At 35.7% G+C, this 27,576-nt stretch overlaps 1 protein-coding gene across 2 annotated transcripts in view; it reads left to right on the top strand.

The window, feature by feature from the left end:
* The window catches only part of LOC306851509 (sister chromatid cohesion protein PDS5 homolog B-like), a 40,128-nt gene extending 14,540 nt beyond the window's left edge, over positions 1 to 25,588 (top strand). Inside the window, exons 12-34 of one of the 2 annotated variants that reach the window (XM_079387792.1) lie at positions 2,992 to 3,143; positions 8,353 to 8,466; positions 9,038 to 9,119; positions 9,235 to 9,283; positions 9,410 to 9,549; positions 9,638 to 9,753; positions 9,833 to 9,938; positions 10,501 to 10,661; positions 10,928 to 11,051; positions 11,201 to 11,359; positions 14,519 to 14,587; positions 14,817 to 14,953; positions 16,396 to 16,519; positions 17,311 to 17,515; positions 18,596 to 18,710; positions 19,020 to 19,152; positions 20,122 to 20,241; positions 20,742 to 20,804; positions 20,889 to 21,031; positions 22,740 to 23,198; positions 23,314 to 23,409; positions 23,531 to 23,642; positions 24,674 to 25,588. In XM_079387792.1, coding sequence (XP_079243918.1) covers positions 2,992 to 3,143; positions 8,353 to 8,466; positions 9,038 to 9,119; positions 9,235 to 9,283; positions 9,410 to 9,549; positions 9,638 to 9,753; positions 9,833 to 9,938; positions 10,501 to 10,661; positions 10,928 to 11,051; positions 11,201 to 11,359; positions 14,519 to 14,587; positions 14,817 to 14,953; positions 16,396 to 16,519; positions 17,311 to 17,515; positions 18,596 to 18,710; positions 19,020 to 19,152; positions 20,122 to 20,241; positions 20,742 to 20,804; positions 20,889 to 21,031; positions 22,740 to 23,198; positions 23,314 to 23,409; positions 23,531 to 23,642; positions 24,674 to 24,709 — 3,015 coding nt within the window. In that variant the 3' untranslated portion in view covers positions 24,710 to 25,588. Of the gene's footprint in view, positions 1 to 2,991; positions 3,144 to 8,352; positions 8,467 to 9,037; positions 9,120 to 9,234; positions 9,284 to 9,409; positions 9,550 to 9,637; positions 9,754 to 9,832; positions 9,939 to 10,500; positions 10,662 to 10,927; positions 11,052 to 11,200; positions 11,360 to 14,518; positions 14,588 to 14,816; positions 14,954 to 16,395; positions 16,520 to 17,310; positions 17,516 to 18,595; positions 18,711 to 19,019; positions 19,153 to 20,121; positions 20,242 to 20,741; positions 20,805 to 20,888; positions 21,032 to 22,739; positions 23,199 to 23,313; positions 23,410 to 23,527; positions 23,643 to 24,673 lie in introns of both variants that reach the window. The other variant, XM_079387791.1, reaches the window with a different exon arrangement.
* The last annotated feature ends 1,988 nt before the right edge of the window (positions 25,589 to 27,576 follow it).

Below are 27,576 nucleotides of genomic sequence, written 5' to 3'. Positions count from 1 at the left end.
GCTTTTATCAATACAGATTGTGTCAAAGCACTTAACAGTATCAAATTGGAGGATAGAGTGTCAGTAATGTATAATAATAAGATTAAACACTCAAATTTCAGTTAAGGCATTTCATTATTGAATTCAGAGATGTCATTGTCTAGCTCAGTTCAGTTTAAATAGTATCTGAGAAATCAAATTGACGATAAACACTAGAAATTAAGTGTCCCCAACTGAGCAAGCCAGTAATGGCTGCTGAAAATACAACTTTGCATCTCAGGAATAAATTATTTTTTAAAATATATAAAAATTGAAAACATTTGTTCAACTGTAATAACATTTAGCAATATTACAGTTTTTACTGTGTTTTTGATCAAATAAATGCAGCCTTGGTGGGCATAAGACCTTTTTTAAGAAATGCATATAATAGACCCCAAACATTCAATGGTAGTGTATGTTTTATTCAGTACTCAAGTGTTTTATTGTATTGTTATGGCTTACTCGGTTATATCACTTGTAGTGCATCATGGGTTGAGTAGTTCATTTTCTAGTGCTGTAAAATGATTAATCGAGATTTATCGAATCCAAAATAAATGTTTTTGTTTACATAATACGCACGCAGTATATATATTTGAAAATATTTACATGTCTATATTTATATTCATATAATTTATATTATATATAAATATATTTGATATATGAACATGCATATGCATGCATAAATTTCAGAAAAATGTTTATATGTATTTATAAATATACACGGTACACACACATTATGTAAGCAAAAATTTTATTAGTCATGATTAATCGTTTGACAGCGCTACAATGTATGCCTAATATGTAAAATAATTTTTGCTTAAGACAAAAAGTAATAAACAACACAACATCTTGTACCTATAAAATATCTGTTTTCTTAAATTTGAATAAAATGAAAACTAAAATAATTTCAAATCACATAAGCCAATATTTTATTCACAATAGAACACAGAGAACAGAACATAAATGTTTAAACTGAGAAATTTTACTTTATTTTGAAAAATTAATTTTATTTTATGCCCAAAATTAGCTCATTTCAAATATGATGCCTGCTATAGCTCCAAACAGTTGGGACGGGGGCATTTTTACTATGGTGTAGCTTCTCCTTTTCTTTTCAAAACAGTTTGAAGACGTCTTGGCATCGAGGTTATGAGTATCTGGAGTTTTGGTGTCGGAATTTGGTCCCATTCTTGCCTGATATAGCTTTCCAGCTGCTGAAGAGTTCATGGTCGTATTTGATGTATTTTTCGTTTAATGATGTGCTTTAGAAGAGCTTTAGTTGGCATCTGCAGATGGCACGGCGGATTGTGTTTACAGACAGTGGTTTCTGGAAGTATTCCTGGGCCCATTTAGTAATGTCAATGACTGAATCATGCCGATGAGTAAAGGTCTTCACGGGTCCAAAAATTCGTACCCAAACCCGAAGAGACCTGTAAATATGCTGCACAGAACCGACCCGGATGCGTATTTTATTTGAAAGTGGGACCCGAACCCGTGCAGACCCGAGAAATGCCTTTAATGTACTACACGGACCCGACGCGGACCCGACCATTACTCGAAAGTTGGACCCGAACCCGGCTGGGAAGACAGACCTGACTGCACCCGACTGGCACATACTGCACAGCAAACTGCTATTAAGTCAATTAAAAAAAATCCCTTAACCGTTATCTTTCTCCCTGACTGCCATGGCTACAGTCCTCCTTGCCAATAAATTTCCATCCATTTTAGGTTGTTTCTCTCTCTTGTCGATGGAAAGAGCCTTCTTAATCCACTCATTATTCCAGCTTTAAAGGTCTACTTGCTGTTGCGGTCGGTGACGGATGACTAATGCAACTTCGCAGTTTTATTTAATTTTTTTTCATCTCGAGTCAACTTCAACAAAAAGTTATTGTAGGTTAAATGCAACAGTCGGTTGTAATAAAGACTCGGAGCAATTCTTTTTTTGCAAAAAAACCCCCAAAAAACACACAGAACCAGAAGTGCTTTACTGCGTGCGTGTTCGATAACAGGTGCGTCTCTTCAGTTTTGTTTCAGCTTTTTTTTTTTTTTTTCATGTCACTCATGAAGGAATCCATGATCACTGTCGGCTTGCAGGCTACTACATTAACTCCGCCCGCGCTCTGCTTGTGGCGGCTGAGGTAACGCAGGTTTTTATTTTGGCGGGTGCGGTATTCTCCGATCGACTCGGGTATTACAAATAATGTTAAACAGACCCGGGACCCGAAGTAATAGATTGGGACCCGGCTAACCATTTAAAATATAGACCCGAACCCGTACGGTTCCCGGGTCGGGTCCCGGGGGGCCTCAGATCTCGGGTCCTCCGTGAAGACCTCTACCGATGAGTGATGCAGTGTCCTCTGAGGGCCCGAAGACCACGGGCATCCAACAGAGGTCTTCGGCCTTGTCCCTTACGCACAGATATTTCTCCAGTTTCTCTGAATCTTTTGATGATGTTATGCACTGTAGATGATGAGATTTGCGAAGCCTTTGCAATTTGACGTTGAGGAACTTTGTTTTTAAAGTATTCCACAATCTTCTTACTCACTCTTTCACAGATTGGAGAGCCTCTGCCCATCTTTACTTCTGAGAGACTCTGCCTCCCTAAGACATCCCTTTTATGGCTAATCATGTTACAGACCTGATGTCAATTAACTTAATTAGTTGCTAGATGTTCTCCCAGCTGTGTCTTTTCAAAATGTCTTGCTTTTTCAGCCCTTTGTTCCCCCGTGCCAACTTTTTTGAGACCTGTAGCAGGCATCAAATTTTAAATAAGCTCATTTAGTGGATGTGTAAAATTTCTCTGTTTAAACATTTCTTATATTCTCTATGTTCTATTGTGAATAAAATATTGGCTAATGTGTTTTGAAAGTCTTTTAGTTTTAATTTTATTCAAATTTAAAAAGACGTCCCAACATTTCCAGAATTCAGGTTGTAATGATCTCACTGAGTAGAGATTCCTGTTATGTTTTCTTGCAGTGGCGGGTCCGAAAGGAGGCTATGATGGGTCTGGCTCAGATCTATAAGAAGTACGCTTTACAGGCGGAGGCAGGCAAAGAGGCAGCCAAGCAGATCGCCTGGATCAAAGACAAACTGCTTCACATTTACTACCAGAACAGCATCGACGACCGGTGAGTGAAGCTGAAAAGCCGGTGGTCTTTCAATACTTGTGTGACATCCTTGGCTATTTTAAATTCAAGCTTTATATATGGTTTATAAATTGGGTCAGTAGTGAAAGCTGCTTCCAGTCAGTACATAGACATTAAGTGGAAAATACATAGATGTCTTGGTAGAAGTGGTTTTTCATGATTGAATTACAGACTTTGACAAATTTTGACTATCGAAACATTTTCATTGCTTATTTAAATAGCCCTAATTAAAAGCGTTTAGAATGGGGGGTTGTGGGTTGGTCGGTGGGTGGTAATACAACTTGAAATGTGCATATTACTTGAAATATCACTGAATGGGTGTTCTGAGATATTGTGGCTGTCTCTGCGAAGGCCCTAAACTCTGTAAACCGTGAAAGCATCAAATATTAAATGTGCTTCGGTATGTGAAATTACACTTGGGTGGCTGCCTAAAAATGCCCCCCCCCCCAAAAAAAATCTAATCACAAGATTCTGTAAAAGTTTCTGTACAACCAACACATTGACACAATTTTCTGTAGTTGCAGTTTCAAAAGCACTGCCTATTCAGTGTTGACTTAAGACGCTATTGAAAAAGATTGCTGGTGTCTGACAGGCTTTGAATGAGGCATGAAGCCTGTAAGAGTTTGTTATAAAACAGAATCTGCTGTATGAAGGAGCTCTGTTGTGTAATTGGATTTTAGAAGGTTGTTTGCAAGCTGTTGGAATTTAAGGACCACTGCTGGACGGAGGATTTGAGATGCTGTTGTTTACAGAGAAAAGTTCTGCGATGGTACTGATGCCATGACATGTGTCAAAAGTCTGCCAGTTGCCCTTGACGTTAAAAATCCAGTCATTTCTTTAAGGCTTTCTTTAAGGCACCAGTGGGCATGTTTCTCAAATGAGAATATAGAAGAATTTCCTTTGAGAGACTGTGCACTTTGGCTGAAAACAAGAGAACTGTGAAAATCCTCGGTTGAAGGCAGAGCTGCCTGAACACAGGACTAGTCGTAAAGAGAGAACAGTGATGTCACCAGGCAGCCGCTTGCTAATGCAGATTTATTAACGCATTACTTGGAGCCTGTTTATATAATGCATGATAAAGACAGTATGCATATTGTGTGTATTGTAATGTAATACATGATCTCTTTTTAAAAATGGTGTTAATCACTGTTGTAATACATTATCAGGGCTCACAAGATTTTTTTCTGCTGGTTGATTATATTGGCTATATTTTTAATGGTCTGACCACAAATAATATCTACAATATATATATTTTTATTAGTGCTGTCAATCAATGAAAAAAAATTAACTAATTAATCGCACTTTTTTTTCTGAAATTAATCGCGATTAATCCTACCTAACATTAAAGTTTTTAAATATACTTTAATTTGAAGATTGAATGTTAAATTATTGCAAAATAATGTATAAATAACATAGAGTATATTTTTAATATTTGTTTAATGGCATCTTTTTTTTTTTATGACTGACCAATCAATACTGATTTCCCTATAAAATGTTTCCCCCTGATATTTAACCACTGACTATAACCATTCAGCATTATATAATAATTAAGGGCTATCAATTTTAATATTTATTAGAAATAACTTATAATTTAAGTGAACTTTAAAACAATCTTCACATTAACCCATTATAATAAATGTCATATTTAGCTACCTGTGCCCCTCAGCAGAAATATATAGAAATTGAATAAAGTTATCAAACTCTAAATTCTAAACTAAATACAGAATCCTTCAAACTATAAACGTTATTGATTTCCTCTTTGGTTTTTTTCCTCTTGATGAACAGAATCACAGCAACTGGTTATTGGGTTGTTTTGGCTTCTATTACTTTAAGAGCTGCCTCTACCGAACATGATGCGGGTCTGACACGCATAGTATTTTCTCTCAACTCTACCTTTTCTGACCCATTTCAGTCTCTTCTAATGAACTGACGAGTTGAATCGAGTGTGTTAGATGAGGGAGACAGTGCTAGGATGCTCCAGAACAGTTTTGAAAACCATTTCAGAGACCTGTTCTTAATGTAACTCATAACACATTACATGCATGCACAATTTTATGGCAGCTTTAATTGCCTTTTTGGCGCATCTTAAATGTCTCCTGTTTGATGTGCTCGTAAAGATGTTCTGCAACTGAATAAATGCACTTCTTGTCAAGACAAAAGAGTCAGAATTAGCAGTTTTGAGTGGGGTGGCCAAACGTAGGCCCCGCCCCGTGTTAACAGCGTTAAATCATTTTAACGGGTTAAACTAAAAATATTAATCGCCTGCGTTAACGTGCTAATTTTAACATCGCTATTTTTTTATTATTATTGTATGTTTTTTTGTTTTATATAAATTGCTTACATTTTTTACAGCAGTACATTTAAGATTTCATTTGCAGGAATGGCTCAGAATTACACAGGTATAATGCAACTATGATCAACTATATTCATAAACACACTTTAGTTGAAAATAAAGACACAGTGTAATTTTGTGTATAATTTTCAATCATTTAAACTAGCTAATTGTTCAAAGAGTAATGAAAGTCATGCAATTGTAACAACTTGATATAGGTTATCCAGCTACACATCTTGAGGAGATGGATTACTGTTCAAAGGTTTGACATCAATATGTTTATTTGATTTAAAAATCCAGTAATATTGTAAAATATTATTACAAATGAAGATAACTGTTTTTATTTTAATATATTTAAAAAATAATTTATTCCATTGAACGTAAACCTGAATTTTCAGCAGCCGTTACTATAGTCTTGAGAAATGTGCTGATATTATTTTGATGATTATTATTCTAATTTCTTTAGTGATGTTTAATATTTTTCGTGAAACTGTTATGCTTTTTTCAGGATTCTTTGATGGATAAGAAAAAAGTTCAAAAGAACAGCTTTTCTTTGAAATATACATTTTTATAACAACATTATTGACCAAATTAAGTGTATTTACTAAATAAAGTAGTTAATTTAATTTAAAATAGAAATCAAACTGACATTGACTTTTGAACAGTAGTATATTTACTTCAACAGAATGCATAACAGCAAACCATATTTTTAAGTTTGCAAGGTGCATGTAAATAAGACGGTGCAGTATGCATCTTTTGAGCATAAGGACCGGTCCATAAGGCACAGTGAATGCATTATAATGCACAAAGAACACCTTTAGTAATGTTTTATTATATACAGGCTTCAAATAAAAGGTTACCATTGATTTGCCCCACACTGAACCCAAGACTGGAGCCACAGGATGAAAAATGCAGAGATGGTCACAATTTGTGGCTCGCAACTTCTTTCATTTGAAATTTAAATGCACATGCTGAGTTCATTTGCAACCTTTTTTGTTTTAAACATGACTCTCTATCCTGTCTTGAAATAATTTCTGACCTTGTTGTTGTTTTTGTGCTTTTCAATGAGCAGTACTTTTCATATTCAAGACTTCCTGGTGTGTTGCATACAGCTTGTCTACGTGTCCGTTTTGAACTCCTCACTGATAAGTTGGTTTACAATGTTATTGCATCATTAAAGCATGTAACGACAACCAGAGGTGGGTAGTAACGAGTTACATTTACTTCGTTACATTTACTGGAGTACATTGTTTGGGTAACTAATACTTTTAGAGTATATTTTAAAATGGGTACTTTTACTCTTACTCAAGTATATTTAGAGAAAAAAACGGTACTTTTACTTCGTTACTGTGGGCGACTCTCCTCTCGTTACTGTATCTTAATGCAATACAAGTTAAAAATGCTTCGGTTTATTCCAAACGCGCCGTCTACTTTTCTCTGGGCAATGAATGATGCCCATTCGCGAATGATTCATTCTTTTGAGTCGATTCTGTTTAAAGGCTCTATAAAACCAGTTGGCAAACCAGTGAATCGGTTCGCGAATCAGTTTGAATGATTCGTTCAGTTCCCTGCCGCACGCGCTGAGTCTCTGAAGCGGTTCTCACTCAGATAACAGAGAGTTTAAGAACATCAAGAGCGCTGAAGACGTGGCTTTGGATCTACAGTCAGTTGAAAGCAAATCTGCAAAGGCTTGTTTGCTAGAGCTATATAAAGATCTTTATTAGATGAACACCGCGTGTGCTGTCTACTGTTCCACAGGTATAGGCCACGATACCACTATGACATTACCAGTTTGTTGTACATGTACCTTACATTAAATACAATGTATAATTTATACATTAAATAAGCTGTCACAGAGTATGACATGAACACCCGCGGAACCGCACGGCCTGTTCTAGACACAATTAATATTCATATTTTTACAATATTTACGCTTGCAAATATATAGGCTACATTTGTTTACATTTTGCAGAACAGAAGATCCGTCAATATGCATTTGTTTCGTTATGTTCAGAGCAGTCATGTGAGGCGTTTTCAGAGGTTATAGGATAATACATAATTAATTTACTTTAAAATATAATTTAATTCAGTGATGCAAATCAGAATTTACATCAGCTGTTACTCCAGTTTTCGGAGTCATATGATCCTTCAGAAATCATTATAATATATCGATTTATTACCAGTGTTGGAAACAGTTTTGCTGCTTAATATTTTTTGGAACCTGTGACATTTTGTTCAGTATTCTTTGATGAATAGAAAGCTAAAAAGAGCAGCACTGATGATAAATCAACATGATTTCTGAAGGATTATGTGACTCTGAAGACTGGGGTAAAGGCTGATGAAAATTCTGATTTGCATCACTGAAATAAATTACATTTAAAATGTGTGTATATATATACGGCTGTGTGTGTGTGTGTGTGTGTGTACATGCACATTACATAAATGTAATCTATATATCTAAATAAAAATAGACTATATTCAGTACCTATATGATCCAAAGTAACTAGTAACTAACTACTTGTAGTTTTTTTTATCCGATACTTTTTTACTTTTACTCAAGTAACTATTCAGACTATTACTTTTACTTTTACTTGAGTAAATATTTCTAGAAGTACTTTTACTTTTACTTGAGTACAGTTTTTGGGTACTCTACCCAACTCTGACGACAACTGTGCAAATGCAATTTCATGTTATGATTGGGTCATCAGTATGAGATTTGAGCTCACTTGCATGCAGTCTAAGATCATTTAAATTTGGGTAATAACATATCAAACAAAACAATGTGCAATGTTAAAGGAATTTTAAATTAAATACAAAATATATATAAAAGATCAGATTGGATTTGTTTTTGTTCACTAGGTTGCTTGTGGAGAGGATCTTCGCCCAGTATCTTGTGCCTCACAATCTAGAGACTACAGAGCGAATGAAGTGTCTGTATTACTTGTACGCCACATTGGATGGAAATGCTGTCAAGTAGGTGCAGTAATTCTTGTTTTATTCTAAAACAGAGATGCCCAAACCAAGGCCTGTAGTTGGTGCCTGTTTCTTGTTTTTTTGGCCCCCCATGGAATATCAAGAAATAGGAAAAAACATGCCATATGAAGCATATGTACATTTCTAATTAATAAACATTTTATTTTTTTTATTTTCTATAATTATTTATATTATTTACAATTACTTGTTTTCAATGTAATACATTTTAATATAGTTGAATATAATGCAAGAATTTATTTTTTGACTCAATCAAGTTAGATTTTTGGCCCTCTGTATTAAAAAGTTTGGGCACCTGTGATCTAAAACTTATGCTTGTGTAAAAATTGAGTAAATTATTTTGAACCATGCAACCTGTAAACAAAAAGTCCTACTGTTAAATATTGTTTGACTTGGAAATATGTCATATTATGGAGAGAAAACAGCTGTTTCATGTTGTTTTTAGTGATTTTATAAGGTGCTTATGGGTCTGAAAAGAGATCCTTGGCCTATAAAGATGTATTTGCAGACTTGGAATGTTGATTGTGGCTGTTGTGGTCCATCTCTCCTATAGAGCTCTGAATGAAATGTGGAAGTGTCAGAACATGCTGAGACACCACGTCAAAGATCTTCTGGATCTTATAAAACAGCCAAAAGTTGGTTTTTCCTCACAGTTGTTTGGTTTTGGTTATTGCTTTTCTAAATCTTCTTTATTACATGGTTTCCATGTTTAAACATTCTTGAATATTTTTATATTTTTTATTCCCCCAGTCTGACTCTTATAACAAGGCTGTGTTCTCAAAGGTCATGGTTATCACAAGTAAGTCGTGTTGTCTCCTCCGCAGTGCTGTTAAAAATTATTCTCCTGTCAAGTGCAAGCTGCCTTTTATGTAGTAACAAGAAAGGTTCACTGAGTGAGAAACATCTCTCCATCTTTGTGTTGAAGGAAACCTGCCAGACCCAGGCAAGACGCAGGACTTTGTGAAGAAGCTCGCTCAGGTTCTTGAGGAGGACGAGAAGATCAGAAAGCAACTGGAGACTCTTGTGAGCCCGTCCTGCTCGTGTAAGCAGGCCGAAGTCTGCGTGGTAAGTACGCTTCACCTCGCAGGAAAATCGTGTTTTTACCAACGCAGTTGAAGTTGTCTCAGTTTGCGGCTGTGTTTGCACCCCACAGAAAGAAATCACCAAAAAACTGGGCAGCCCCAAACAACCCAGCAATCCTTTCCTAGAGATGGTGAAGTTTTTATTGGAGAGGATAGCGCCTGTGCATATCGACACAGAATCCATCAGGTACATTAAGACTTTTAAATACCGGGAATAAATGTACTATCATTTGCACACAGTCTCACTCCTTCATCTCTTTCTGCAGTGCACTTATCAAACAGGTAAACAAATCTATAGAAGGAACTGCTGATGATGAAGATGAAGGAGTCCCAACCGAGCAAGCGATCAGAGCTGGCCTGGAGCTGCTGAAGGTAAATAAGTCTGTAGATGTGTTACCCACATTAGACTGCCTGTGTTGGCTTTATATCCATTTGCATGGATACTTGCATTCATGTTAGATTTAAAGTCTGATTTTTTTTTTTTTATTTGTTGCTGTAGTATAGCAACATTTTATTTTATTTTTATTCAGATGAACCATTATTTTAACCAAACAGTTATTGTTTGATTTCAAAATGTTAAAAAATCTGAATTTAATAGCTTTATCAAAAACATCTGGTATCATTTATAATACAAATGAATTGGTGAATCAAGTTTCGAATCACTTTATTGATAGTTTATAGACCGTTTGTGCTGATTTATGGAAATGAGTCAATCTTTCCATTGCTATAGCATTTTTACTACTGAACTTTAAATCAAAGATGCCAATAAAGTTTTTAGAGAAACAGATTTTTTTTTTAGGAAGCTTGGCCCAATAAAATGAGAGCAGACACTATCGCCCAGCCCCAATACACATATGTAAAAGCAAAAAGTAACCTTTTTATTATTGGTTTGATGTATGGGTTTTCTTTAGCTGTAAAATGTCTTTACGCTCAGGTCCTGTCCTTCACCCACCCTGTGTCATTCCACTCTGCTGAGACCTTTGAGTCTTTGCTGGGCTGTCTGAAAATGGACGATGAGAAGGTTGCCGAGGCTGCGTTGCAAATCTTCAAAAACACCGGCAACAAACTGGAGGAGAGCTTCCCACACATCAAATTGTACGTTTTAGTTGGTCTCACGGCCCACACTGATCAGAAAAGCACATCTGGGTTTTATTCAAGAGGAGTGACACTGCTTGATTTGTTCCATCAATTTAAAAGTTTTAAACATGCTTATGTTTATTGAAGACAGTTTCTCATTTCTTGATTTCTGAGATGCTCTGTCACTTTTAATGGAAAACTAATTTCTTTTTTCCTGTACAGTCATCCATAAAGTTGGATGGTGCCACTCACTCCTGCCTATTTGACCTCCTTTTGCCCCCTAGAGTCCTTTTATCAGTACTGCAGCTCAAAGCAAAGAAGGGTCCTCCTCGCCAGGCCAAATATGCCATCCATTGCATCCATGCCATGTTCTCCAACAGAGACACTCACTTTGCACAGATATTTGAGGTAAGATTGTTAAGGTCCAAAAAATATCTGGAAAATTTTAGTTTTTTTTCCTCTGTGCTTCTGAAATTAACTTTCCCTGGCATAGACAACTTCCCATATTCATTTGAAAAGTTCTGGCATTATAACCAATTGCTTTCAATCTGCCGCAGCCTCTGCATAAGAGTCTAGACACAGACAACATGGAACAGCTCATCACCCCTTTAACGACGCTGGGACACCTGGCAATGCTGGCCCCGGAACAGTTTGCAGCTCCGCTCAAATCTTTAGTGGCCAATTTCATCGTTAAAGACCTGCTAATGAACGATCGGGTAAGTCATAGCATTGCTTATTACGGTTTCGCAATGTAGCCTGAATGTTGATGAGAAGACACAGCAATCAATGTGATGCACTGCGTAAAAATGCACATTTTTATGTCTCGCCTAATGGTGAAGTAATGCATTATGTGGGTACTCAAAATGAACTCACACTTGATCTATAAAGGCCTCTGAATTGCTCAGGTGTGCATTATATTCTTAACGTGTATTGTGAACTGTAAGTGCTGTTTTTTTTTTTTTGAACATTTGTCTATTTTGCTGTTTAGGATGTGCCTAAATGCTATTTAAATAATGTATGTAAATAAAAACTAAATATTATTTGAAATTAAATTACTGTTCCAGTGTATAATAACCGTATATTTCATTATCATAATGACATAAATATAACATTGCATGTATGTATTTTATTTATTTATTGAAATATGTATTTTTTTGGAGTTAAATATTATCGTTCCTATATAGGGCTGCAATAAATTATTATTTTGATAATAGATTAATCTGGCGATTATTAGAACGATTAATCAACTAATCGTCGATTATTTCACTGATTAATCAGTAGACTTTATTGATTATTCAGCTTTTTCAATTAGTTAAAATATTAAGTTATACATATTCTAACATAAATAAAGGTCACTTCAGCTTTAGAAAAGCATATTATGTAATTACAATTATTATACAATTAATTGTTAACACTTTACAATAAGATTCATTAGTTAACATGAACTAAGAATGAACAATACTTCTACAGTATTTGTTAATCTTAGCTAATGTTAATTTCAGCATTTACTAATGCATTTATAAAAATCACAAGTTGTGTTTATAACATTGGTAAATGCACTGTGAACTAACATGAACAAACAATGAACAACTGTATTTTTATTAAGCGACATTTACATAATACATAAATAAATACAATAAATACATACATAAATGGAATAAATGCATTCTTCATGTTAATTAATACATTAACTAATGTTAACAAATGATACCTTATTGTAAAGTGTTACCAATTCATTATACAAATAGATGTATTTGGCACACAAAATGAGATGACAGACAGAGACACTCTCTCACCATTTAATTAGCTACATGAACAAGTAAATTAATGACACATCATTCTGCCTAACATCTCCTTTTGTAAGTCATATGGATAAAAAAACAAAATAAAGGTAAGCGATAAGTTGCTTTGGATAATCTTATTCACAACATAATGTCTTCAGATACCTTATAGTCTTATGATAACTAAAACGGTCCTGAGCTAGATCAAGCATTGATCTCTGTAAACCAAACTATCACTTTAATTAAATAATTTTTTTCCCACTAATAAAAATATTTTATCAGTAGCTAGCTCCACACTGGAGAGCAGCTTTATAACAGAAAATCAAGTTGTAATTTTAACTGAAAGTGACACTGACTCTGGTTTTTCATGTTTAATACCGTTAAGCTGCTTGAATTAAGGCTATCTATTGCATAAAGTACTATATAAATAAACATGATGTGACCGGACTTTACTGCAGAGCCTCGTGCAAACATCCACATCGTTGTAATCAGATGCATTTTTAACTGTTGCTTTCACACTGCTGTCATTTTTTATATTTATATATATATATATATATATATATATATATATATATATATATGGCCCATCTGTTTAATTATCATCTGTATGGAAGCACATCAGCGTGTGATTACTGACTGTATGACCATCTCTGCCAATATCACTTTATGTCTGGCAATCAGAATATATACTTCAGTAGACATACTATATACAAAGCTATTTTTTTTCTTCCTTTTTATTACTCAAATAACTATTTTTGTATTTTTTATGGCTCAAATAAATCACTTGTATGATGTCTAAAATTCTGTATATTATTCTATAATTGAAAAACTATGCAGGAATATGTATAATTACTAACATAATTCTGCAATCCATTTGGTGGTTATTTTTCCGCAAACAGGGGTATGGGGGGATTATAAATATTTTCAGAAAAAATATTGCAGGAATCTCATTTTTCATGGTATCGTCTTCAAATTTGAAGTATAAACTCATGAGACACATGGCTTTTAATCCATTACTTTGCTGGATTGCTCCAGGACTTATTTCATGTATTTGTATATGAAATAAAAAAACATTCAGTGTGGAAAAATATTTTTCAAGGCACGTTAGTGTCTATAACTTTTTATCTTTTTGAGCATCATCAACTCTGGATGATGGATAGTAAAGCCAACAGTGTCTTCTTTCCAAAGATACCTAATTTGTTGGTGTAGCACACTTTGTCAGGAAATGTTACCATTCTAATTTAGGTAGGTTATTTTCACCTGCGAGGCCCCAGATGGGGGGTGAAGGTTAACAGGTTAAAAATATTTATATTCCAGTGTTAAGAACAATATATTCTAATATCGTAATAGCACTAATAAAAGATCCTATAATTAATAATATTTGTATGTAATATGTAATATTTATGAAGCCTTAAAGGAAATCAGTTTTTTGTTTGGTGTGATTTTTAAGTTGAATAAATAAACTTTATATTTAAGCAAATTCTGAAGTTAAGTAAATAGATTTCTTTGTACGTGTAAGCTGTAATAAAGCTGTTGTAAGCTGTATTAAAGACATAAAGACATTAAAAAATAATAAAAGCATTAGACATTTAAATCATTAATCACAATTATTTACATAACAATAAATCAGCCAAAATTTCATGCTTGTGAAAGCCCCGCTGATAATGAATATCATAGATGGTCGAGAGAACAGCATTAAATATGCATGTTTTTTTGCCTGTACCATTAAATAATTTGGACTTATTGAATTAATGTGATTTCATGGGGATGTGCTTGCTTAAGGCTTAAATCAACCCAGTATAATTATAAGAGTAAATGGGTGAGAAAGTTTAAGTTCCTGTTTACTGATCTCATTTGATTGACCTTGCGGGAGTAGTTTTATTTCATTTTCCAGTGGTTTTAAAGTGAGTCATGTGCTCTAATATACATAGACGTGTGACACATCATTTGTCTCCTTGCTTCTATAACAAGAAGTGTGTTTATTTTTAGTTGTAACCTTGTTAGCAAACTTTTAAACCAAGCAATAAAGGATTCTCCTCACTCTCGGGTTTTGAGGCATCTGATACTGATCTAGATTTTCTGTTTGCTGCAAAGATTCCTGGCAAGAAAACAACCAAGCTGTGGGTCCCGGATGATGAAGTCTCTCCTGAAACATTGGCTAAGGTAAGGCACAGCTAAGATTTGACTTGCCATTTATTATTCATTTTTATTGAAGAAACTACCAGAGTGGTTCACATCTCAGCCAGTATTGCATTGGTTCCCTACAGATATGAATAGACAGGTTCTTTTATTTTCTTCTCTTTTTCTCCTTTGCATAGTAAAAAAATGACACCTGGAGCTGATACTGAGGAATAAAGTGTGTTCAATGCTTCTCTATCTCTGTGTGTCTCAGATTCAGGGTCTGAAACTGATGGTCAGATGGCTGCTCGGCGTGAAGAACAACCAGAGTAAATCTGGCAACTCCACTCTGAGAATGCTGACTGCTATCCTGAGCAGCGACGGTGATCTGACGGAGCAGGGCAAGATGGGGTGAGTGACATTTGCTTAGTTTCAAACCCTTTACTAGCAATTGTCCTGGGCAGTGACATCAGTAACTGCTGACAGGGAAAATAAAATAAAAGTCCATTTCGTGATTTTTTTTTTTTTTTTTTTTTTTAAAAAGCCCTTAAGATTATTTGTAAAGTATTTACATCTGAAAAAATAAACATACCGTTCAAAAGTTTGGAGTCTGTAAGGTATTTTTCTTATGTTTTTGAAAACTCTCTTATACTCACCAAGGCTGCATTTAAAAAAAAATCTAAAATACAGTAGAACTGTAATATTGTGAAATCTTTTTACAAATTAAATGAACTGTTTTCTATTTTAATATATTTTTAAATGTATTCATGTGATGGCAAAGCTGGATTTTCAACATCATTACTCCAGTCTTCAGTAGCTGTTTCCATCACCCTATTTTAATATGCATTTTGAAGTATCACATGAGAAACGAGTGCTGGAAATGCCAAATTTTGAATAAAAATTAATTTGCAAAATAGTTTTTATGCTTGCATGAGGTGGTTTTTGACTTGTGCGAAAAAGGGTTGATGCAAATAATGGGAGATGGATGCATTTTGCTAATAAATTCCTCCAAGTGCATCAAAAAAGTCACGTGACTTGGGACGGCAAAATCTGACTAACCAGCAGACCGATCTCATTCCACAGCATCTGAAATGTTGTTATGGTTATTCTTAAGTGCCTGAGCAAAGTCTGTCATCAAAGTATTTCTGTATAATTGGCTCCCAGAAATTTCTTAACAGTACTGCGCTGTTGCCAGTTTATCAGGAAGTGACGATTTTGTTCTCTTTGACTTGTTGGATGGAAACGGTGGTTGTTCGCAAATGTTTTATGCGATATTCCAATTTTGCACACAAGTTAAATTCGCAACTTTGGATGGAAACCCGGCTAATGTCACATGATCCTTCAGAAATCATTCCAATATGCTGATTTGGTGCTCAAGAAACATTTTGAATGTGCTGAAAGCAGTTGTGCTGCTTCATGTTCTTACTGTCAGCTTTTGATTCATTTAATGTGTCCTTGTGATTACTGATTACTTTTTTTTTTTTAAATTTATTTACTGATCATTAACCTTTAAACAGTATTGTGTTTAAAATGCAGAGTGTATGTTTTTTTTTTTTTTTTTTTTTGGAAATTGTAAATGTATAGCTTTTACAGTTATGGCTTAATATTTATTTGGAAAATAAAAAAATCTTTGTTTTTCTGATAAAATTATTTTATTAAATTTAATGATAATTATGAAAATTTACAATAATAGCTGGAAATCTTACTTTTATTTTAATTATATAGGAAACTCCAACACTCTACACTAAATGTTGCTATAAAATGATGGCATACGTGACACAGTATTTTTATTTATTTCTATATATGTCTGTAATATGGGAGTGATTTCATGTGCTGATTTTCTGTGTGTGTAGTAAGCCGGACATGTCTCGTCTGCGGCTGGCAGCCGGCTGTGCCGTTCTTCGTCTTGCTCAGGAGCCGTGCTACCATGAGATCATCACCCTGGAGCAGTACCAGCTCTGCGCCCTCGTCATCAACGTAAGACCAGTCGCCGGCTCCTTATCTGACTCCATATTGCCCTGATGTACTTATCTTTCATCCTAATGACAAAAAGAAGGTCCTTAACGTCATTTTAATTGATTACTCTGCTTTGACTAACAGACTGGTTGTCTAGTGATTTGCTGTGTTCCTGGTCACCAGTCACACTTTGAAATCTGATTTTATCGGTCAGATAAACTGGACATCAAATTAGAAGTCCGCTTCAGTACCCTAGATTAAATCCATTGGGTGGGTATATATAGAGTGGGTATAACCTCATTCACTACTCAGTTTATGTCTATAATGTTTTTAAACTGCTTCAGAGTGCAACAGGATGTTCAACCAGGAAATAAATGGCTGTGAATTATTTGGATTGTTGAGAGTGGGTGATAAATATTAAAATGGAGCCAGACCATGTTGCATGTTTGGAAAACCAATGCTTAGGTAGGCTCTGCAGGCTACTGAGTAATGTTACTAACCGACAGCCAAAAAGGGACATCAGTAGACAAATTGTTTCAGAGGAACTGATTAATCTTTCACAATAAGATGAGGAATGTACAGTAAATGGGGGTCAGTTTGGATTTAATGTTGACCTTTACAGGAAACCAAAAGGTTGTAGTGTCAAACCCTAACAAAAAGATGATCCTGGTCAACATTGAACAAGACTGATGGTGTGACTTAACCCCGGGTTACTCAAGGGTTACTCTCCTTGGAGTGTTTTGTAAGCCACTGGATAAAAGCATCAGCTGAATGACTCATTAGGAACCAATGAATCCTCTCGTTTTTCTCAGGATGAGTGCTACCAGGTACGACAGGCCTTTGCCCAGAAGCTACACAAAGGTCTGTGCAGATTGCGTCTGCCGCTGGAGTACCTGGCTGTGTTCACGTTGTGTGCCAAAGACCCGGTGAAGGAGCGCAGGGCGCACGCCCGCCAATGCCTGGTCAAAAACATCAACCTGCGGAGGGAATACCTGAAACAGCATGCAGCAGTCAGCGGTAAGGAGAGCCAGTCAAAATCCTGCACTGAAGGCAAGGGCTAGGAATCAAGAACCAGTTTAGATTTAGTTTGTGTTTATTTATTTCATATAACATGAAGACATATTTGTGTATTAAACAACTATGCGTCTTGTTTCAATTAGCAACTCTTCTGAGCTGGTTCTTTAATCTGTACGGAAAGAATCTATTCATTTTAGGCGTCATAATATTTTCAGCAACAGTAATTATTAGTAATTCATGTAAAATTAATTTAAGAATTAAAGAAGTGATTCTCCCAGTTCATATACATGTTAGGATCTTAGCTTTATTTTGTAGTAAACATAATTTTTGGTTTAAGTGTGCCGTTTATCACCATGATTTCAGTCAGCTGATATAGACTATCAAATGTTGTTGTTTGTGTAATGAATCACTGAAAACAAATTCCCACTCTAATGTTTAACTTTATAAAAGTGGAAATATTTAGGCACCTCACAATTCATTTAGATTTGATACAAGGAGTCACAATTCCATTCCAAATTGATTCACAATGTATCTCAACACCAATTATTAACTTGTTTAAAATTGTGTCTTTCTTTGGGTTGATTCGAAAGTGAATCACAATGAATCTATCATTTTGTTTAGTTATTACCAGGTATTTGAGAGGTGAGGATTCTAAAAGAGTTATTCAGGAATCAGATTCCCTGTTAGAGGCCTTGTGGTGTGTTTTGTGCTAGTGATCTTTATTCGAATTCCTGCATCTTCCAGTACAATGAAATATTTAGCTGCTCAGTCGTACTGTTCATCAAGGTCATTATGCAAAAGAGGCTGTTGTTATGTCTGTCCTGTCAAGTGGATTCGCCGGTCCATTGTGTTGGTTTCTTCATCTGTTGCTTTTGGAATTAATTCTTTGCACGTCAGCCTTTTCAGTTGTGATTTGTTAGTTTCAGACCTTTGGAGGATGCAAACCTTTTCCAATTGTAATTCATATTCATGAGCCACAGTACAAACCGGGGCTATTGTAAAACATTGTGGGTCCTGGAATATGCCCAGATTTTTATAACACTCACATTATCATAAAAAGCATTTATGTGTGTACTGCAGAAAAGCTGATATCGCTCCTGCCAGAGTATGTGGTGCCATATGCAATTCACCTTTTGGTCCACGACCCAGACTACGTGAAAGTCCAGGACATCGAGCAGCTCAAAGACATCAAAGAGTGAGTCGACACAAACTCCTTCGGCTTCTCTTCCATCTTTAAAGAGAATGTTTATCTCTTCATTAGGTTGTCATTTCAAGCTCTGAAAATGTCAGATGTGTAATTTGGATGAGATATTCGTTACAAATATGTTGCCCTTCAAATGTTTATAAACAGTGGAGAAAATCTGCAGCTTGTTAGATGTTTGGCTGGCTGCCGAAATCACTGATAAATGGTGTTCCAGAGCTGCCATCTGCCTTTAATCTTGAAAATGATGTTTCTCTCTCTGTTCCTCTCTCTCTCTCTCTCATATCTTTACTTTTCCTTCAGGGCTTTGTGGTTTGTTTTGGAGATCCTAATGGCCAAAAATGAAAACAACAGCCATGCGTTCATCAGGAAAATGGTGGAAAACATAAAACAGACAAAAGATGGACAGTGTCCGGATGATCCCAAGATTAATGAGGTCCATCTTGTCTCAGTGATGCCTTGTTTTTCTCATTATTTAAAAGTTGTTCTAACTAACAACTTATCTTGGGATTTAAATATGAATGATTGTCAGAACTGGAAATACATTGCGTAATGACAAAACATGGACATGTCTATAGTCAGTATGAACATTTTCTCCCCACAACCCCCTCCCCCTCTCCAAGACAGTCATCTGTCTGTTTAGGATTTATTATACACTTTTCTACACTTGATGATAATAAATTTATTCAAAAGTTTGGAAAAAATACATACCAATATAATAAACATGTATTGTAAGAATCCATTTTATGGAATAATAATATAACATAAACTACTGTTCAAATGTTTGGGGTCAGTACCTTTTCAGTAAGAAATCAATACTTTTTATTCAGCAAGGAGGCATTAAATTGATAAAAAGTGACAGTCTTTCTATAATCTTACAAAAGATTTCTATTTAAAACAAATGATGTTCTTCTGAATTTATTCAAATAATCCTTTCTTTTCAAAGGTTTCCACAAAAAGCAGCACAATGTTTTCAACACTGATAAATGTTTCTTGACCACAAAATCACTGTTACAGTGTTTTCTAAAGGATCATGTGACACTGAAGACTGGAGTAATGACTGCTAAAAAATCAGCTTTGCCATCACAGAATTAAATTACATTTTTAAAATAGAAAATATTTAACAGTATCACTGTTTTTGCTGTATTTTTTATCATATTAATGCAACCTAATTTCAGAAATATTTAAAAAAAAATCTTTTAAAAGATAAAGATCCATGAAAAATTGGAAGTCATTGGAATACACTGAATGCATTGAACCTTGTTTTATATTTTCGTTACATTGTCCTGCTGTTGTTTTCTTGTAGTATTATGAACAGTTGACAATAGTTGGTATCTTGCTCTGTGAAAATGATCATACATAAATAGATTTTACACCGTTCTCAATTTTCTCTCTCTCCTTACAGAAATTGTACACAGTGTGTGACGTAGCCATGAACATCGTCATCTCCAAGAGCACCACATACAGTCTAGAGTCGCCTAAAGATCCCGTACTGCCTGCACGCTACTTCACACAACCGGACAAGGTGCTTAACTACTGCCTTTGTTGAACTGCTGCGGGAATTCCAGTTATAGAAATATCAGGGTTTTTTTTTTTTTTTCTCTTAAAAAGGGACAGGAAAGTGGATGGAGAGAGAGGCAGTAGGGGATTATGACAGGATTTGAACCCGTATCTCCCATGAACAGCAGCTCTTTATTTATGTATCATGAACACTATACATTTTTAGGCCTTGAAAAGTCACGGAAATTTATGAACTATATATTAAATAGTCATTGAAATGTCTGTATTGTATAACGTTTTCTTGTTAAGCCCTAAAAATAAATGTTCTTTTGAGTGCTATCTCTATAAAAATAAAATATTAAAGTCTTGATCTGGTCAAGTCATAGAAAGTGATTGGTCAGCAGGTGTGGAAGCCCTGCTGTGGGTACAAACTTTAAACTCAGTTGGCTGAATTTCAAACAAAATGTTTGTTCAAATAGATTTTTCTCCCAGTCGTTCACTAAATCTGTTTTTGCTACCTTTCAGAATTTCAGTAACACGAAAAACTATCTGCCTCCTGAGATGAAGTCATTCTTTACCCCAGGAAAGGTACATATTTGCCCTCTATTCTTTGCTTTTAACCTTCTTGGGTCCGACAGGACTGTGAGATTGACTGCCTGATTCTCTCTGCAGCCTAAGGCGGCAAACGTGCTGGGTGCTGTGAACAAGCCCCTGTCCGCCACAGGAAAACTGCAGACCAAACTCTCACGTATGGAGACCATCAGCAATGCCAGCAGTAACTCCAACCCCAGCTCCCCTGGCCGCAGTAAAGGACGGTTAGTGTCACAAACTCACACACGTGAGCTTATTGATGTACACTACCATTTAAAAGTTGGGGTCAGTGTGATTTTTTTTTTTTTTTTTTTCAGCAAGGATGCATTCAGTTGGTCAAAAGTGACATTAAAGACGTTTATAATGTTACAAAAGATTTGTTTCAGATAAATGCTGATATTTTGAACTATTTCTATTAATTAAAGAATCCTGGTTTTCACAACCTTTTTCAGAATTTATAATCAAGTTTCTTGAGCTCCAAATCAGCAAATTAGAATGATTTCTGAAGGATCATGTGATACGGAAGACTGGAGTAATGATGCTGAAAATTCAGCTTTGCATCACAGGAATAAATTACATTTATAAGTATATTAAAATATAATAAATTATCAAATATATTATTGTTTTTACTGTATTTTTCTTCAAATAAATGCATTGGTGCGCATAAGAGACTGTTCAAAAACATTTAAAATTATAAAGAACTATAGAAGTGTATATCTAATAACTAATGTTATTTACTTTCAAACAGTAGTGTATATGGAAGATTATACTGTTTCAAGAAAATGACATTAGTTATTAGTTATACAGAGTTCTTTCTCATTTTTGTGAGTTTTAAGAATGCTTAGCAAATGGGGTAAACCCATAAATTAATAACCAACTTCTGACCCCCAAATCTGACCTCACTATTGCTATATTGAAAACACCATATCATGGCTTTCACATTCTAATCTGTGTCGCTTTCAAAAATACGTAGTTTAGCGTATCCCTAAAAACGATATATTTGTAGCATGATCTGTTCAGTAGCGTAAATTTGTTCCAGATGTCCCATAAAACCAGTGGTGCGCATAAACACACCAGCATTATAAATAACAAGACACACTCCTTCTCCTAAAACTGTAATATTGTTATGAACTCTGAGATGTCTGCACTCTGATCGCAAGCCTCCTGAATCCATTTTGGATGTTATTAAAATTCATTTTCATGCTGCAAAATCTGGCTGTGGTATTAACATCCTACTGTGGGCTAAACAAGCTCTTTTGAGGTCATGGTGCTCAATAATCATAGTGCCTTTCAACGTCCCTGCATGAAGGGTAGGCATGTGATGGTCATCTCAGAGACGCTCGGTTTCTGAATAGCTGTCATTGAGATTCTTTTGAATGGAGTGTTTCATGGATGTGCATCACGAAAGCGCAATAATTGCTGTTTCCTTTTACCTGTGCCACATCGAAAGAGCACTCGGGGGATGTACTTCTCGATGGCATTGAGATGACTCATGCTGTCCCTCGAGATTTATAATAGCCAAACTCGTAGGTGTCTTTATAATGTGATCAAGAAAAACAGCTGAAAAATGACTTGAAGTTTGTCCCTTCAATTAGTAGTTGGGCTTTCAAAACATTTCTACAAAAAATCTAAATGCAAAATGATTTGCCTTGCACCATATGAGCTATGGACATGAATGATGGCATTTAAAATCATTTTAAATACTTATAAGTACATAATTGGTAGATTTGTCAATGCAGTTGTTGTTGTTGTTTTTTAAATAAGTGATTTTTTTTTTTTTTGGACAAAAGAGTTGATTGTTTAGCAATAATATGCTAAAAAAAAAATATCCCTAGACTTACACTGACACACTAGCAACCACCCAAAGTTACTTTGGCACCATGCCAGTAAGTCTTGCATGGGCTTAAACCTAAATTTCTTTTCTCAACCCAGGCTGGACTCTGCTGATGTGGACCACAGTGAGAATGAAGACATTTCAATGAAGAGCCCATCTGAGACTGAAAAGCCCAGCAGGGGGCGCAAGCGGGGTGCTGCAGCCAACCAGGACGACAAAGGTCAGGAGTCCAAGCCCAAACGGGGCCGGAAGAAAGCTGCCAACACGAGCACTGACGATGCCGAGGACCAGTGGGGTGAAGACAGCAGCATGGCAGAGGCCTCCATGGAGACCGAAGACGAACAGAACAGTCCGCCCAAGAGAGGCCGACGAGGACGGCCCCCCAAATCAGCAGCCTCGAAGGACGAGACGCCCAGCAAGGGCAGGAGGGGTCGCAAGAAGACAGCTCCACCTGCAGATGAAGAAAATGAGGAAGAGGAAGAGGAGGATGATGAGGATGACGCTGGCAGTGAGAATATGGAGGTGAAGCCCAAAGGCAGAAGAGGACGTAAACCAAGGTTAGTGGCTGCTTATATGTATATGTATATGTATATGAATGATCTGGTACTGAGCATCCTGAATACCCATAAACCCTTTATTCTTAACACGTGTGTTTGAAATGGTTATTCGCAGAGGGGAGGCAGATACCGCCAGCGATTCTGTGGAATCCACACCTCAGAAAAGGAGAGGACGACCTCCAAAGTCACAGACAGCAGCTAAGAAAGCCAGGTACACAGACTCGTGTTGCTAAAAGCTTTCTGACATTTTCCCTTGATGCTGACTGTAGTCTTTACATGTGTCTGGGTCTGTTTCATGGGATTTATTTGACTCATACAATCTGTTTCAGCAGTGGGAGATCAAGAGCTGCTGCCAACCAGGAAGAGGAGTCTGAAGAGGAGATGGACACAGCCCAGCAGAGTGAGGAAGAAGAGGAGAGAGAGTCAATGGACTCTTCGCCTAAAGTGAGTTTTCTTTCCCCTGAAAACCCATAGTAATTGAATACCAAATCAGCTGATTTAAAATAAAAAAGGGCTCTCAAAGCCAAATTATTCATTGAACCTCATTCAAAATGTAAGATAAAATATCTTTGATTTGGAGACATTTGTAGTAGTAATTGTTTGAAAATAATAGTTGTTTAAATATGTATGGTATGGTATGGTATGAGGAGTGTTAAAAAAGAGCAAAATATTTATCAGTCAGGAATGAAAATGTATTTGGTAGACATCTTCAAAATTATAATCAATATAAATATAATCTTTGTTTAAATGTATTAATTCAACAGAAATCTGCTCTGGAAATCTGTATGAAGATTAAAAAAAAATCTTTATCAAGTAATCATGAATGATCTGAAGTCATAAAAATTAATTGGGCAGAAATCTTTAGATTAAAAAAAAGAAATATATATATATATATGTATATGTGTGTGTGTATAAATATGTTTAAATATATGAATTCCACAGAAGTTTGCTTCAGAAGTATATATGAAGATTTAAAAAATATTGTAATCTTTATCAAGTAATCATGAGTAACTTCAGTCATAAAAATTCATTAAGCAGAAATCTTTAAATTTATAATAAATTAAAAAATGAAAATTGTTTAAAATATTAGTTGCATCTAGAAATCTGCTCCAGAAATTAGTATTAAGTATTAAAAATTATCTAGTATTTGCAAGGTCATGAAAATTAATTGTGCAGAAAATGATACATTCAAGTATAATAATTGTTGAAATGACCTTAATTCCATGTAGAAATCTGTTCTGAATGAAGGATTAAAAACTGTTTCTTATAACCACGAGTGATGTAAAGTCATAATTCATTCAGCTGAGATCTTGAAAATGTTACATTTAAATATAATTTCATGCAGAAATGTTTAAAAAGTTTGAATGTTTTTTGATGTTTATTTATCTTGTATTTTTGAATGTTCAGAAAAATAATATAAATTCATTAGTAAGAAATTGTGAAAGTTCTGAGAATGTGCTAATATGTTTTTGTAGGTGCGACGGAAGGTGGGGAGAAGAGACCGAAGATGAGTGCTTTCAAAGACAAAATGCACGATTGATTGGAGATTGCTATACTTAAGGAAAAAGTCCGATGAACAGAGTGAACTTGTGGAAAGTTTGGACTTTTTGGAGCCATGCATCTGCTTCAGCTGTATTTTGCCGTCTTTTACTGCCATATGCTTCTGCCTCACCTATCCACCATGACTCGTGGTTCGTTTTCCATTGTTATGTATGCCGACCATGTGATCTTAATCTTATGAAAAAGAAAGTGTAAATAGTTTTTGGGCTCTTACTACCCCCCCCCCCCCCCCCCCCCCCCCCCCCACCCACCCAAGGTTAGGGAGACAACTTGTATAGCTTTTACCTCCAGCTTTAAATGTATTGCACCAGCTGATCTGTCCAAGTAAAGGGGAAAAAAATCGGAACAACTTTTAGCAGTGCTGTATGTGTCCCGTGTGTCTTCTGTATGTCATTCTGTACTGTGCTACACGAATAACCATTTTGTAGTTCCCTTTTTTTTTTGTTATTTTATCCTTTCCTTTTTTAACCCTTCTCATTTGTGTAATTCTTGTGTGCATATGGTTGTGCATGTGCAAATGTGCCTCTGCAGATAAAAGAAACACTGGTCTGATGATAATTTCATGTTTGTTACATTTTACAGCCCAGTATTGATTTTATCAGTGTTTGAAACGGGGAGGAGATGGTACAGAGCATTGGTTTTTAATATTGGCTGTGTTGGGAAACAATTGAAGATTCTCCCCCACCATCCAAATCAGTTTTTCAGTCTGCTGAACCAATAAAATATTCTGTATAAATAACTTGCATATTTGTTATTGGTAATGTTCATTTAGCAAGGGGGTTTCAAATGTTTTGATGCAAAACACTTCAAAATATTATGATTAAACTTTCAAAAATATAAAAGCAGCAGTATATTTTCATGTATATGCATTTATCTGATATACATTAAGGTTTATATTTAGTCAAATACTATCTTTATTATATTTAATTACATTTTTTTTCTACCCACCATTACAGCACTTTTAGATATAACATAAATTAGAGACAAAACTGTAATGTCAAAATGAGAATAGAATGTAACATTAAAAAAGTGTGTTTTTAAGTGCATTTAAGCACTTAAAGGTGAATTATTTTCTAGCTTTGTCTTCAAAAAATTTGAAAAGACTTTGCAATCAATTAAGCCATTCATAGTTAGGAATAGTGTAACACTGTTAGTTTTAATAAAATCCATAGTGTAACATCTCAAATAAACTACAGGATCAGTTCTCAAAATATTAATTTCAGGGCTTTCTAATTTTTTTTGTCACATACACAATTATACAGAGTATAACCAGCAGTGAAATGTGTGCTCTGCATTTAACCCATCCAAGTGTACACTCAGTAGTGAACATACACCCGGAGCAGTGGGCAGCCAACGCTGTGGTGCCCGGGGAGCAGTTGGGGGTTCGGTGCCTTGCTCAAGGGTCTCACTTCAGTCGTGGTATTGAGGGTGGAGAGCGTGTTGGTTATTCACTCCCCCACCTACAATCCCTGCCGGACCTGAGACTCGAACCCACAACCTTCGGGTTACAAGTCCAACTCTCTATCCATTAGGCCACGACTGCCCCAATGTGTCCAGAAGATCCAGTTGCACTTAATGTCTTAAAAAACTTTACGGATGATTGAGGTGATTAAACAAATAAATTAATAAAAACATAAAATTCATTTCATTTTCTCAGTTTCTCATGCAATACATTCTTCAAATGCAAAAACAGTTTCAATCCATTCAAATGCACTTAAAGGAATAGTTCACCCAAAAATGAAAATTCTGTCATCATTTACTCATCCTCAAGTAGTTCCAAACCTGTATGAATGTCTTTGTTCTGCCGAACACAAAGGAAGATATTCTGAAGAAAGTTTGTAACCAGGCTGTTTTGGGGCACCATTGACTTCCATAGTAGGAAAAAAAAAATACTATGGAAGTCAATGGTGCCCCAGAACTGCTCTGTTTCCCACATTCTTCAGAATATCTTCCTTTGTGTTCAGCAGAACAAAGACATTCATACAGGTTTGGAACTACTTGAGGGTGAGTAAATGATGACAGAATTTTCATTTTTGGGTGAACTATCCCTTTAAATCAGAAGACAGCTGACTGGATATGGATCTTGTGCTTTCAGTGTCCTTGCCGTTGCTTTATAAATCTGCATCATTTTCAAGTTTGAGGACATTTGGTTTTAAATGATGACTTAACAACAGATTTTTGTAAGATGTAGCGAAAATAGTTTTTCATGCACTCTCCTTGGGTCCACATCTGCTGACCAGCTGCTGTGGCATTTCCTTCAAAACTGGAAATTAGACTGCATTCAACAGCAACACGAGGCAGTTTTTGTACTATTATAACAGCTTTGTGGAGAACAGTAATTTGCATGAATTCATACACACCCACACTATGGAAGAACTCTACTTAGTGCCAACTGCAATTGAGAAATAGGAAATAAGACAAACAATTCAGTGTTGGTATAAGCAAAAACCCTTAACGACCATTTACACGTCAGCAGTCTTGAAATGATTTGTAAGGAGGTATTAAGTTATGTATAATATCCATCTATCCATCCTTAAGTAAATGGAAATCCTGCTTAGCCGCAATAGTTTGCCATGTGTCACAGTGTGTTTATTGGATGGTCCTCACTGCAGAACACAAGATCCAGGGGGCGGGGTTAGACCTAGATCCGACTCCTCCCACCTTACATAGACCTAAACCTACCCGTCTCCACCCCCTGATCCCTAAACCCACCCATCCCCACCCCTAAACCTACCATCTCCACCCTCTGGATGTGGATCCAACCCCGCCCCCTGGATCTTTGTTCTGCAGCGAGGGGCTACTAGTTTATTGTATTGTA

The sequence above is a fragment of the Barbus barbus genome, assembly GCF_936440315.1.
Source record: "Barbus barbus genome assembly, chromosome: 31".
NCBI classification, from domain to species: domain Eukaryota; kingdom Metazoa; phylum Chordata; class Actinopteri; order Cypriniformes; family Cyprinidae; genus Barbus; species Barbus barbus.
Note: the sequence above shows the minus strand (reverse complement) of the source record. Positions and strands in the feature narration are given on the sequence as shown.